This window comes from Cucurbita maxima, unplaced genomic scaffold (genome assembly GCF_002738345.1).
Source record: "Cucurbita maxima cultivar Rimu unplaced genomic scaffold, Cmax_1.0 Cma_Scf00022, whole genome shotgun sequence".
NCBI classification, from domain to species: Eukaryota; Viridiplantae; Streptophyta; class Magnoliopsida; order Cucurbitales; family Cucurbitaceae; genus Cucurbita; species Cucurbita maxima.
The window spans coordinates 714,049-728,076 of NW_019272038.1; the positions used below are offsets into that span (position 1 = coordinate 714,049).

A 14,028-nucleotide genomic window follows, 5' to 3' on the forward strand; every position below is an offset into this window, starting at 1 on the left:
TTTTTTTTTTTTTTTTTTTTTTTCCTTGAGTTCTTAAGCTTCAATGAAGATAGGTTTAGTTCATCGATAAAAGTGATTCAACTTTTCATCCCGGCACGCTTCCCAAGATGCCCCAAGTGCGGTCTTCGCGGGTCCAAAGTCCAAACATCGCCTGAAATTCTTTTAGAAAATGTAGGACCCCATATTGAACACCGAAACGACGACGCTGACACTTGGCATAAGACAAAAGATGCGTAGTTCCTACTTCCTAGACAGTTGACACCCACTCTAAAATCACAGATATAACTCAGCCTAAACCAGTTTATTCTAATCCATTCCAACCTCGAATCTGGTGCACCGAAGGAAGTAACAAGATTTTAGCAGTAACTTTTCCACGGATTTCAAGGGCATCCGTTTCATTTTCGAAGAAGCACAATTTTTGGTCCCAATGGAAATGTACTATTGAAAGTTAGTTCCCCAACTAGAAACCGCCACAAGTACTTTCGATGAGTGCCACATTTTCCTTGCACAAACAACAAATTACCAAACTTCCTTTCCTGCCAACAGGAAAATCTTAACCCACTTCAATGGTGAAGGCCTTCCGTTTTTGTCACACCCTCCCCTCATAAAGAACCACATTGCCACTCTTTTTCAGACCATCACAGAACTCTAATTATGCAGTGATTAAAAATTACTGTCTCCAACTCATTCGATCATTTATTACTATTTAATTTTTAAAATAACTTGAAACATTTTTTTATTTACCCTCTAAACCACCTCAGGTTGGCCTTGTCTCAAGCTATCCATTTGGCCGGCATATCAATCAATTTCTGGTCTCCCTGAAATGGGGCAGTCTTAACGAGAATATATGTAGCTCATCACTATTAACCCTCAAATAAAACACAAGAATCATACAAATTTTTCTTTAAGAAGCCACGATTTCATAATCTTCCTCTCCGAATCCTTTTGGAATGCTTGAAGTGAGACTCCCCTATAGATAAAACTTATGAAAATCTGAGCTACAATCCTACAACCAACCATTACATATCTTCCTTGTCCAAATCCAAAGTATTGTTTATTAGTTATTTGACTTTCATCTTTCTGCTTCACGAAGAGATTTCCTCTGTTACACCAATGGAACTATAGTGAACTAGATTAATCATCCCAAAACTATACCATGTTTGGCTTTTTTCTCGGTCCAAATAGTAGTCTAACAAAAAAAAAAATTATTAGGAAATAAAATAGGCAGTCTTAATCACCCGTGATTGTAGCACAATCTTAACCGGCCTTAATTTCTCCTAGAGTTAATGAATTTGTTTTCTAAGGATTACAGCACATAATTTACATCCCAGTGATAAATCAATCTCATCATATCACACGTGGAGCCAGTAATAAAGTAAGAATATGACAGGAGGCTAATAACTTGAGGATGACAAAATTGGTTAACCTTTTTTTTCTTCTTCTTTGTATGAAGAAATCTCTCAGCTACTCACCTTTCAATAAATTTTAAAATGGACTAATTTGATATATGACCGAGGCTTTTGTCAAACCAAGCTAAAAGTTTTAGTTCTAACAAAATGTGGGTGGAGAAATTTGAATCTCTAATCTCTAAGTTAAGGATATATGTCTCAACCATTTGACATATTCTCAAATAACAAACTAAAACTACTTTTTGAATGCATGTTCTTGCATTTTAACGATTATACTTAATATTTGATCGGAATAATCCGAGTCCTGCAATTTTAGAAGAAAATCTGAGCTTCACATGAAGAACAATTCTGAGAGTGGATTGCATAAAGCAGGAACAATTCAAATTTCCAGTACATTCACAGAAGCGACTTCGTAGAAGGTATGGATATGCTCTACTTCTGGGTGTGTTTATAATATACCGAAAATCTTTTCACGTTTGTGGGCACTCCTTACTCTGTCAATACACTCCAGGAATTACGAAATTATAGGCTACTTTTGTAATGAAGAATTTCGAGTAAAGGGACAACATGGGCACAAAATCTTCCTATTTATGAACTCTTTTGAGAAGAGGGTTGCCTCTAAAAAAATGAAAGTATAGCTATAAAGAGATGTAGCCTTCTTGGAAAAGGAGAATTCAGAACATTAGATTTAGAATCTTTTTCACCTAAGGTTTTCTTCTTCATTAGCAATCTCTATCTCTCGACCTGATTTTCACCTCTGCACTGCAATGGGAATAAAATAAATAACTACCTCTAGGTTAATTAAATTATTATTATTATTATTATTATTATTATTTTCCGACCTAGGCTACCTTGTGCATACCTTAATTGTCTCATCGGACAACTATTTGATCCTATAATATTTAGTTGCTAAGAAAACTAGACAGATTTAACATCTAACTCTACAACATTTGGTTACCAAGAAAACTCAATTTTAACCCAATATACTCCATAGTTTAGTTTGAATTAAGAGCATGCAAAATTCAGTAAACTAATTAGTAATATGTAGAAATATGAAATTAAAAAAACAAAAAAAAAAAAAAAACAAGTCAGGCATTTCGCAGACAAATATTATCAAAATATATAAATTCAGATGCAGAAGGTCAACATGTACACCATCGGTAAAAGCAAATGATAAAATAAATACATGCAATTGACATGAAAAAACTGAGAAAGAAAGTAGCAAATCAAGAACTGATATTCAGGACTTCAAAGCTGCTAGTCATTTAAAGAAAATAACTAGTCCATCAATTCAAGTTTCATTTAATCACAGAAAAGATTATTAACAAAACTTAGTTCGATAAACTAGACTATACTTATTTTTAAAAAACTGAGAAAAGAAAGTCGAAAAACATAAATTAATTCTGAACAATTCAATTTTTACAAAAATAATTTTTTTAAAAAAGATCGAAAATCAAAATACTGTTTCGTATTTTCTTTCTTTCTTTCTGTTTTTTTTCCAGAAAAGTTATTTTAAAAAATCTTTCAGTAAACTTGGAAAATAAACGGAAAGAACATATAAATAAAGTCGAGAACAATCAATCAAATTTAAAGAACGAAGAATAACAGTTATCTTACGTATACAGGTAGGTCGAAGCGACCAGGTCACAGCATTACCATTACGATCTCATCCTCCTCCGCTCGTTTATCGCATCCGCTTATGGAGTTCGCAGCCGCATTTCCATTGCTCTGAGCAAACCGATTACTATCCTTCCGTGGTCGTCCTCGCCGCCGCTTAATCGGAGCGTAACTGCTATCGATGATATCAACAGGAATACTGTGAAAAATCGCGTAGGAAGATTCAGGTACCGATTCATCATAAATGTGGTTAACAAGAACCAGGTCCTCATCTCCATCATCATAGCTGTCATTGACGCCACAATGAGACTCTCCAACGAAGAGCTGCTTGAAGAGAGTAACAATCTCAGCGCTCTCTTCATCGAAGCGGTCAGGGGATTGGGGGCGAATTGTGGAGGAGGAGGATGAGGAAGGAAACTGAGATTTGCGAGGGGCAAGACGAAGACGAGAATAGGTTTGTTTCCGGCTACCGGCGGACTCGTTGAAGACAGATCGATCAATTTTGGGGATTAGAACGTCGTCGTCGTTGTTGGATTGGGACATTGAAGACGACGATGAGGAGGAGAAACGAGAGAGACAATAGAGTTCGGATTGGGAGAGGAGACGGAGATCTATGATCGGGAGAGTATTCATGCGGAATCTGTCGTCGGAGGGGGAAGCAACCATAGTTGTGGAAGCCATGGATATGGCATGAGGTCCTGTAAATTGCGAAAAAAAAGGGAGGGAGAGGGAGAGGGAACAACGAAAGGGAGAAGCGCCACTGTTAAAGGGGATAACCAGTTTCAAACTGGGCCTTGGCCCAACTTATTGCCATTGGGTCGGCCCACTCTATTTTCCCACCGGGCCTTACCCTAGAATTATTAAAATAATCGATATAAATATATTTAAATAAATAAATACAAATGAATCCACTTTCTCTTAAAAAAAATATTTACAGCAGCAGAAGCTTCCAGAATCTTCATGTCTTCCTCTTACAGTCTCTCCACTAAACCTTTCTAGGGTTCATATTTGTTCCAAGATTTCTGGTTGTTGGTTTTCACTCTTCTATCCCTGCTCCATTCTCGAGGTTTGTCGATTCTCTTTTGTTTTCCTCTGTTTTTCACTATGTTTCGAATTCGATATGTTGACTGAACCTGAAACTTCTGTTTAGGGATTGTTTTTTTGATTTAGCTTATGACATTGAAAAGATTTGTGAACTTCAATCAATCAATAATGTTATGAGGATATGCATATGAATTTGTGCGGTTGTTTTCTTTTAGCATAGAGAACGTTCGTCCTTAGTTCTTAGTTATTACTAAACTTAAGTGAAGAACATTTAGTGATTATGCTAATCTTAGTTGTTTCTTCATTTGGTTTCAAGAGTTTTGGTTTGAGATGTTTATGGGGGCAAGGATTTGTTAGGGTGTTCATAACTTGTCTACGAAAGATGGAACTGAAAAGGGAGATTTGGACGTGGAAGGGGATGATCATATGTTTATAAGTAAGGAATAATCTCCACTGGTATGAGGCTTTTGGGAAACCATAAGCAAAGTCATGAGAGCTTATACTCAAAGTGGACAATATCATATACTATTGTGGAGGTTCGTGATTCCCAATGTGATATCAGAGTCATGCCCTTAATTTAGCCATATCAATAAGATCCTCAAATGTCGAACAAAGGAATTGGGAGCCTCGAAGGTGTAGTAAAAAGTGACTCAAGTGTCGAATGAAAGGTGTACTTTGTTCGAAGGCTCCAGAGAAAGGAGTTGAGCCTCAATCAAAGGGAGCCTGGTCGAGGGCTCCATAGGCCTCAGGGGAGGCTCTATTGTATACTTTCTTCGATGAAAGGATTGTTAGTGGAGAGTCCCACATCAACTAATTAAGGAGATGATCATGGGTTTATAAGTATACATCTCCTTACTTTAGCGCTTCAGAGATGTGAGATCCCACATCGGTTGGAAAGGAGAACAAAGCATTCTTACTCTCCCTAGTAGACGCATTTTAAAAGGCTTGAGAGGAAGCTCAAAAGGTAAAGCCTAAAGAGAACAATATTTGCTAGCAGTGGGTTTGGACCGTTAAAATGGCATCAGAGTCAGACACTGAGCGATGTGCCAGTAAAGAGGTTGAGCCCCGAAGGGGGTTAAACACAAGGCGGTGTGCTAGTAAGGACGTTGGGCCCCGAAGGAGGTGGATTGGGGGGTCCCATATCGATTGGAGAAAGGAACGAGTGCCAATAAGAACGATGGGCCCCAAAGGAGATAGATTGTGAGATCCCACAATCGGTTGGGGAAGGAGAACGAAGCATTGTTTATAAGGGTGTGAAAAACCTCTCTCTGGCAAACACGTTTTAAAACCTTGAGAGAAAACCTAAACAGACCATATTTGTTGGCGGTGAATTTAGGCTGTTACAAGAAAACTTTGGCTTTTTACCACTTTACCACCTCGTGTGAAGTACAGGATTCCTCTCAGATGGGCCCGTAGAAAAGATAGTTATCTGTAAATATTACTGCTGAGGAAATCCTTTCTTCAGGAAGCTTAACCAAGAGGTCTGTAGATTAGCTATTTTCTCGTTTATTTAGTCGATGTGACCGTCCTCTGAGTATGAACTGTAGTTGTGTTTGCAGGATGATGATGTAGAAAGAGCAGATATCATTCCATTCTGACTCTTCCATGTTTGAAGGCATAGAAGATTACTCCCACCAAATTGGAGGGATGATTGGGCTAATAAATGCATCCAATCTAATATCATACAGGAGTAAGTAAATTTATATTTAGAGTCAGCAAACTTAACTCAGCAGATTATCGGTCCTTTCACTCATCCTTGCCATACGTGAGATCCCACACGATTGGAAAGGGGAACGAAGCATTTCTTATAAAGGTGTGGAAACCTCTCCTTACTAGATATGTTTTAAAAACCTTGAGAGGAAGTCCAGAAGAGAAATACAAAAGAAGACAATATATGCTAGCAATGGGCTTGGGTGGTTACAAATGGTATAGGAGCCAGACACCGGGCGGTGTGCCAATGAGAACACTGGGTCTCCAAAGAAGGTGGATTGTGAGATCCAACATCGGTTGAAGAGAGGAACAAAGCATTCTTTGTAAGAGTGTGGAAACATTTCCCTAACAAATGCGTTTTAAAAACCTTGAGGGGAACCTTAGAAGTGAAAGCTCAAATAGGACAATACTACTAGCAGTGGACATGGGCTGTTACAGCTTTCTCTACAACAAAACCAATCAAAAAAGATGGAACGTTATTCGTGAGTTTACCGAGAGCCTGATCATAAAATTTGTCTATTGCCATGTTATCTTGATCGTTTGCTATACTCTGCTTGTAATCTTAGGAACTCTGGCTCAGGTCCATCTCTATACAGTAAAGGTCATTATGTCAAATCTCAATATTATCAACCTCTTGACTGCAATCATTGGAACAAAAAGCTCTAGGTGGGTACTTGTGGAAGAGAGGACATGGCCTTCTAGAGCTAACTTAAACAAGAGTGAACTTGAAGTATATGGTAATGATTTTCTTCTGTTATTGATTATTAAAGGTACTTGGATGAAGTTCTTACATCCCCACTCATGTTCTCAGATCACTGAGTTCCAATGATGACGATCCTTTGCCCTCATATAACATGTTACATGTCACAATTGCACTATTGCGGCAGTAAAACGACGATGGTGCGATATTTGTTCTAACCCAGTGAACATGTCGGCTATGTGAACACTTCGCAGACAATAATGGTATATGCTCGAGTCTCAGATCACGTTTGGGGCATTTGATAGCATATAACTTAAGTAGGCAACAATAATGGCTTTGATAGCAGCATATAACCTAGGTAGGAAGATTTGACAACTAGTCACATCCTCGCATTTTACATTTTGGGGCATTTTAGTCTAAGTGGGTGTAGACATGATTTTGTGACTGATCATACACCCCCTACACCCCTTTACTGAAACAACAAGAATAAAAATAATAGGAGCCTACCTAACATGAAAATAAGTAAAAACGATTTAGAACGAGCATGCAGCCTTGGACAACACGTCTTGGAAAAAGCATGATCAAGGCATCTGACACGTAGTCATAGGCAACACGTTTTGGACAAGCATAATGTTACATATAATATGGTGCATGCTGATGGTATCTTGTCCCCCTTGAAGCTCCTCAACATCGTTGCTCCATGCTTTATATGTTAACTGAGATTGATCGGTTACTCGTCTTGAGGTAATCAAATAAAAGTTTATTTCTGGTTAGTTTTAGTCATTGAATATATATAATCGTAAGTGATCCAATCTTGTAATGATGAAGGTAGATGAGATTCCATGAAAAAGTTGATAAAGCTTAACCAAATACAGCAAATGTGATTCTCATATGGGTGATGTACATAGACAAAATAATGGCCCTTCCCATTTCCATCAATGTTCTCTAAACCAACTTAGCTAAGCTATTATATTATCAAATAAATTAACTACCAATAATTCCATCGTCAAATCATTCAATATCTTGATGATCATATTAAGATCATCATGGATTACCTCGAGTCATGCCCGAGCACCTAGTGGTTATCGGCTTAGTTAAAATAAATAAATAAATCTCGGTTAGTATTTATTCTTTGAATTAAGAAGTCAAAATTTTAAATTGATATATTGTTGAAAAAAAAAAGTCAACGGATCAATTAAAATTTATTTTTATAAAAGCTTATTATATAACATTTTAAACTCAAATGGTTGTAATTAATGATGTATTAATATTAATATTATTTTAATTTCCAATATCTTAAAAATAATTAAAGAAAATTCATAAATAGTTTATATGGTTGGAAGCTATTAATGGGTTGAATATATGACTATTATAAGCCACAGTAAGTAAATTGTATCATGCTCAATCGATAAATTGATAAGAATCGTTTAAGAAAGTTTATCAAATTACAGAAATACAATTTCAATTTTCAAGACCTAAATTATAATTTTCTCGGACTAAATTTACAAGTTTCTTAAAAGAGTTCAAACTATCATGATTTGCCAACTCTCCCGATCCTCGAACGAGCTCTAAATTTATTATCTTAATGAACAATTTCAAATTGAATAAATAAAAATATAATCGAAACACGTGAAATGTAGATTAGAATTCGATGTCATAATTGAATTGAGTTAAATATTTTTTTTAAAATAGCATATATTATAGTTAATAATATAATATTTTAACAGCGAATCTACGTTCAAATTGGTAAAAATATTAATTAGGTTAGATATCTCCCGTTCCCGTTGAATAATAATTATATTATAAGATTAAATTTATAATTTAATTGATGTATTTTAAATTTTTAGAAGTATATATATATATATATATATTAATTTATGGATATTGCGAGAGGCCAACCAGAACCCAACCCCTTTCTTCAACAGTTCAAATCCGTCTCTGCAAAATTAAGAAATTCCTCTCCCATGGCCGCTACCGAACAAACAAAGAACACCAACGCCACATAACAACCCTTCCAATTTCTTATATAAATCTCCAATTAACCTTCTCTGTCTTCTTAATTCATGAACATCATCGTCCACCACACCCACCGCCGCCCTCCTTCCTCCTCCTCCTCCTCCTAATCCTTCCTCCGCCGCCGCCATGGCCGATCATTTCTCCAATCCCCCGCCGCTCTTCGGCGACACCACATGGACCAAAGTCTTCGTCGGCGGTCTCGCTTGGGAGACCAAATCCGACGAAATGCACAGATTCTTCCAACAGTTCGGCGAGATTCTCGAAGCCGTCATAATCAAAGATAAAATCACCGGCAAATCCAAAGGCTACGGATTCGTAAGTTCCTTATTTCTCTCCGATTCCGTTTCCGGTTGAGATTTTAATTCCGCCGTCTCCGATTTTGTAATTAGGTCACTTTCCGAGATCCTCAATCGGCGAGAATGGCCTGCGCCAATCCAAATCCGATTATCTGTGGAAGACGAGCAAACTGTAACATCGCCGTCTTCGGTCCGCCTCGTCCGCCGCCGTCCGGAGGTATCTTCGATTAACTTTCCTAATCTCTTATCGGAAAACGATCAATTGATTTCAGTTAACATTCTTCTCGATTTTACAGGGAGAATCCAAAGTACAGCGTCGTACGGCGGGATACGGCCGTCGTTTCCGCCGCCGCCGGTCATTTTCCCGCCATACAGGTACATGATTCTTCGATGGCGACAATGTTACAAGGAACCAACAATTTACCTCGACAGGAAGTCAAATGTTTTTTGTTTTTTTGTTTCTTTTTGCAGATACCGATCCTACGCCCCAAATTACACAGTACCTTATGGCTATGGCTATGGCATTGGGTACGGCCATGGCTATGGCTATGGTCATGGCTATGGCTATGGCTATGACTGTTCTTCATCATCACCGGCTCCAAGAGCGCCATTTTCATCACCATCATCAGCAGCAGCACCCTATGTTCCGTACTATATGAATCAGGGCTTGTTCTACTCTCAGATGCACCAGATTATTCCTCCCAGTACTGGTAATTATTTATCGTTCTATTAAATTCTTGTTTTATTTTGATAATAATATCATTATTGGGCGGGGATCGTCTGGAGAGAAACACATGGGTCATGGCCTGCGCCCATGTGAGGACTGAGCTGTCTGATGGGTCATTGGCCATTCACAACCCCATGAATAGGGGTGTATGAAACGCCATGCCAGATAGGATTTTTAGGTTTGTTTCCAAAGTTTGTGTAATAATTCAATCTTAAGTAGATATTGTTCTCTTTGGATGTCTTTTTTTAGTTTTCCTTCAAAATTTTAAAACGTTTATATTATGTAGAAGTTTTCACACCCTTCTAAATAATGTTAGATGAACACGACTCTAGTAACTTTGCTTTGGGCTTCCCAAAAATGCTTCATATCAATGAAGAGAGTATTATTTGATTATAAACCTCTGTTCCATCCTCCTTAAAGGTCAGCAAAACACACTATCCAGTGACTGGCTCTAATACTGTACTAGTTCAAGTCAGTCTATAGAGTACAATATCTGCTAGTTGTAGGTTTGGACTGTTATAAGTTGGATTTTAAATTAGTTTGATAAATAATCCTAATAGATAATATGAAAAAGTTAGTTATGTAGCATTTTAATACTTAAAATGTGTAAAATAGGTAATATTTTAAAAAGAATATAAAAAAAACATTCTAAAATTATTCCACATAAAACATAATCCAGACAAAAAATAATATCGAGACACGAAAAACAAAATTCAATTATTCATAGCGAGTATTTTCTTATAATTATCATAAATAACAAAAATCTAATTATTCATTGGTAAGACATATCTTGTCGGGTGTCTTTTGATGTTACATGTCTATTATTTAGATCTATTAGACACAAAATTTAAGGTATATGTAGACATTAAATTGTTAATTTAATTATTAACCTAAGTTTAAAAAATATCATATGATCAAATTATATACATAAAAATGTAATTTATGTATGTTTTTGGATGTGAGTGTTCAGGTTGGGAGACTCCGCAGCATACTCCAACGGACACAGAAGCTGGAGGCAGTGACTTCAATAGCCCAAACTCTTCATAGAATCCTGTTTATATTATATTATATTATATTATAATAATAATATTATTATTATTATTAAGCTGTAAATTAATTTTCTGTTAGTTTAATTAGTTAATTTGTACCCTAAACTTTCAATTTTATTCCCTCCTTAAGTAAATTAATAAATACATACTTTTTAGATTTACCTTTTTTTTTTTATCTTTCAACCATAAAATCAAACAAATCGAACTAAACGAGGTATCTTAAATGTAATCTAGGTAACATTATTAGTGTCGACGTTCATTATTGGTTCTTATATTTATTGTTGGGTTGAATTGATGGAAAATCGAAGAGTTTAATTGGATCAGTTTTCGCGCGCATTTTCAATAGGGTTAGTATGCTTCCCGACAAGGTAACGTAATTTGACGAATTTCTCTCTATATATATATATATATATATTTTTTTTTTTTTTTTTTTTTTTTTTTTTTTTTTTTTTTTTTTTTTTTTTTTTTTTTTTTTTTTTTTTTTTTTTAATGAGGTGTTTAGTGCACTTTTATCAGACAAAGAAGTCCTACACATAGTTAGAGATGTTCATGGAGTAGGAACGGAGAAGTCTTCCCCTTCTCCATTCCGTCATCTATTTCTTGTCTCTGCAAAATTTTTCATTTATTTTTGCAGATATCAATAGATATTTGAAAGTTTTATTTTTAATATTATATTTATTAATAAATTAACCGTTAAATAAAAATACTAATCTATAATAAATAAATAAATAAAATTTTGTAAAATAGAAGAAAAGAAATATCCATTGAAGGGGACTTTTTTATTTTTACTATTTACTGATTTTTTAAAGACATTTCATATTTATCATCATATATACATTATAAGGTCACATGACCAACCACATCTCTTTCTCAAAATGACTAAAATACCCTCCCGAATCAAACCAGAGTTGAACACCGAGCAGTTACAGGATCGTACAACGCCGGCAAAAGGTACTTTCTAGTTCCGACGCCAACGGCATTATAGCTGCTGCCGGTGGTGCCATCCTGCAGTAGGTCACCAGCGTATCCCGGATAAGCCCCTTTCCCGTACACCCCGGGGCAGGCAGTCGCCACCTCCAGCGGCGCCGCCGGCGACCCGAGATAGTAGCCGTCTCCGAATGGGTTCGTGGCGGTTCCGGCCAAAAGAGTGGCGATGTTGATTATCATACCATCGAGTCCGACGTCGGCGTTGGGCGGTATGAGCGGCGGCGTTTGTGGGCCGTAAATGGGCTGGTGGAAAGGCCAGGCGCATTGACCCGGACATTGACTCACCGAGTTGCCGACCCATACGAAAGACGATTTTGATTTGTGGTCCCAATCGTGAAACCCGCAGCTGCTCATACAGAAACCTTCGACGGCGACGTCCTCCGCCGTGAGAACCAGTGTCACGCCGCCGTGTTTCGAGCCGGCCCTCCCTGACAACTCTGAAATTTGAAGCTTCTTTAGGAGTTTCCCAATGGAGTAGCTGTCGTCTGTCACTTGGTTGGCTAAAATCACCCGAGCCTCTTTCTTTCCGGCTCTTTTCATATAAACCTGAATTAATAGAAAAAAAAAAATAATTAAAAATTTATATATATATATATATATATATATTTGTCTTTTATTACTCCATCTAATCTTACATAATTTATTATATATATCATATTTGACTTTTTATTAATTAAAAATATATAAATATTATTATTATTATTTTTTTATATCATTTTACTCTATTAATATCCGTTATTCCCATTTATTATTTTATCTATATCCTTAATAATTTGTTCGATGAATATAAATAAAAAAATTTACCACTAAATTCTATATTTATAATCATCAAATAAATATAGTAAGAAATGAAAAAAAAAACAATAAATTAAATCTAAATATCTACAAATGTGATATATATAGTAAGTCGTAATGTAAAACAAATATCTACATATTTAACTTTAATAAAATATTTGCCTATAATAAACGATAAAATATTATATTATATATATATTAAATTATAATTTAGAACTAACTAAATATTTTTAATAGATTCAACGGACCTGAACGGTACTCCACCAGCGAGAGACGGGCGGAGCGTTGCAGACCCCGGCATCACTCTTGGAATTCAACGACAGAAGAAAGTCGACAAGAACAGCTTTCTGAGCCGCCGTAAACTTCCCATACCAATAAATGGAAACAGGAACATCGCCGTCAAGCAACGCCCCATTATGGTAACCGATGGCCACCGGCGGCGGTTCATACAACGCAGCAAGCTTTCTAGCTCCAAACCCAGAACCGAACATGTTCATCAATCCAAAAACAACCACAAAAACAATCCAATTCGAAAATCGAAAGAAACCCATTTGAAAAATCAGCTCAAATTTTCAGAAAGTTCAAAGCTTTTTCTGTTTTCTTCTCAAGGAGAGGGTATATATATATATATATATATATATATATATATATATATATATAGTGCAGTGGAAGTTGGGAAGTAGCTTTCGAGGTAATGAAGATTTCTTAAAGGCTAAAAGGAAATTTAAAGATTTAAACTTTTGAGTTCACGAGAAGTTGATAAGATTTTGTATTATAGGGGGAAGAATCTAACCTTTCTTTATTTAATTATTTATTTGTTTTTTTTATTTTTTATTTTTTTTTTCTGTTTTATTGACAATTTTCAATGACTTTTTTGGACCTTGCTACCTCGTAAAGTTACATGCATGCATGCATCAATTTTTCAAAAAATTAAAATTTTTAAAAATAATATCGAAATTAACCCTTTCACTTTCACTGGTTAGATTATCTAATCTTTTGGTTGAAGATACACGTTTAAAAAAATAAAAATGGACGATGGTTTGGCAATTACTCAAAGGAGGTTCCGGGCACCAAGAATATTTAATTAATTAATAAACAATCTTAAATTCTGAACTTTTAATATTAATCGTAATTTTGTAGACAATTAAATAATTTGTAATGTCTAATAAATCATGATTTGAAATCTAAATTTAGTCCCTACATTGCTTGTAATAAAATCATGTTGTCTATTCGTTTTGACTTTTAAGAGTGAAGATTATCCGTCTTTTATATTTAATTTTAAAATTTTAAAATATTTATTAAAAAAAAAAACAATAATATGGTTTAAATTTGTATAAGAAAATGAATATATTAAATGTGAAGAGTTGAATTATTGATATAAATATTAAAATATATTAAGAAAATGATTGGTGGTGGGTCCCAATGGAAAAAATAAAATAATAATTAAAATTTTTAATGGAAAATGCATCAGAAAACACAGACATTGGCGCAGACGAATCTGTACGCTCCAATGAAACAACGCATTTGCTTTATCCAACTCCACTTGCTTGGTTTTTAATGTTTGCCCATGCCGACATGTCGTTCCTCGTTCTCTTGACCTTAGCGATAAAATTATGAACATAGGCATGTTGAGTCTATAGTTATATGTATATTTGGCATTAATGAAAGGAGTTGAGGG

The 14,028-nt window shown here is 35.6% G+C and overlaps 3 protein-coding genes and 1 long non-coding RNA gene across 7 annotated transcripts in view; 2 read left to right on the forward strand and 2 right to left on the reverse strand.

The window, feature by feature from the left end:
* The window catches only part of LOC111496461 (methyl-CpG-binding domain-containing protein 8-like), a 10,611-nt gene extending 6,839 nt beyond the window's left edge, over window positions 1-3,772 (reverse strand). The window contains exon 1 of one of the 2 annotated variants that reach the window (XM_023146908.1): window positions 3,066-3,772. In XM_023146908.1, the coding sequence (XP_023002676.1) occupies window positions 3,066-3,707 (642 nt within the window). In that variant the 5' untranslated portion in view covers window positions 3,708-3,772. Of the gene's footprint in view, window positions 1-3,026 lie in introns of both variants that reach the window. The other variant, XM_023146909.1, reaches the window with a different exon arrangement.
* Window positions 3,773-3,939: 167 nt separating this feature from the next.
* On the forward strand, window positions 3,940-7,350 carry LOC111496464. Of its 3 annotated transcripts, XR_002720462.1 has the most exons (5): window positions 3,952-4,092; window positions 5,463-5,551; window positions 5,630-5,760; window positions 6,347-6,517; window positions 6,592-7,350. It is a non-coding gene; the product is annotated as an uncharacterized LOC111496464 (long non-coding RNA). The 3 variants fall into 3 exon arrangements; XR_002720460.1 differs by lacking the exon at window positions 5,463-5,551 and having other exon boundaries at window positions 3,940-4,092; XR_002720461.1 differs by lacking the exon at window positions 5,463-5,551 and having other exon boundaries at window positions 3,940-4,092; window positions 6,347-6,510.
* A 1,029-nt stretch (window positions 7,351-8,379) lies between these two features.
* On the forward strand, window positions 8,380-10,619 carry LOC111496459 (RNA-binding protein 38-like). Its single transcript, XM_023146905.1, has 5 exons — window positions 8,380-8,811; window positions 8,886-9,009; window positions 9,089-9,167; window positions 9,264-9,502; window positions 10,490-10,619. Exons 1-5 carry the CDS (start codon window positions 8,623-8,625, stop codon window positions 10,564-10,566), a joined length of 708 nt encoding a protein of 235 aa, XP_023002673.1. The 5' UTR covers window positions 8,380-8,622; the 3' UTR covers window positions 10,567-10,619.
* A 731-nt stretch (window positions 10,620-11,350) lies between these two features.
* LOC111496456 (protein EXORDIUM-like 2) lies at window positions 11,351-12,958 on the reverse strand. Its single transcript, XM_023146900.1, has 2 exons — window positions 12,599-12,958; window positions 11,351-12,101 (listed from the first exon to the last, which is right to left on the reverse strand). Exons 1-2 carry the CDS (start codon window positions 12,899-12,901, stop codon window positions 11,466-11,468), a joined length of 939 nt encoding a protein of 312 aa, XP_023002668.1. The 5' UTR covers window positions 12,902-12,958; the 3' UTR covers window positions 11,351-11,465.
* Between the last annotated feature and the right edge of the window lie 1,070 nt (window positions 12,959-14,028).

Excerpts from the sequence above, each read along its gene's own strand:
- LOC111496459 (XM_023146905.1), top strand. The coding sequence starts at position 8,623 with ATGGCCGATCATTTCTCCAATCCCCCGCCGCTCTTCGGCGACACCACA. Across the intron at positions 8,812-8,885 it reads AATCCAAAGGCTACGGATTC|GTCACTTTCCGAGATCCTCA; the intron begins GTAAGTTCCTTA and ends TTTTGTAATTAG. Across the intron at positions 9,503-10,489 it reads GATTATTCCTCCCAGTACTG|GTTGGGAGACTCCGCAGCAT; the intron begins GTAATTATTTAT and ends GTGAGTGTTCAG.
- LOC111496456 (XM_023146900.1), bottom strand. The coding sequence starts at position 12,901 with ATGGGTTTCTTTCGATTTTCGAATTGGATTGTTTTTGTGGTTGTTTTT. Across the intron at positions 12,102-12,598 it reads GCTGGTGGAGTACCGTTCAG|GTTTATATGAAAAGAGCCGG; the intron begins GTCCGTTGAATC and ends CTATTAATTCAG.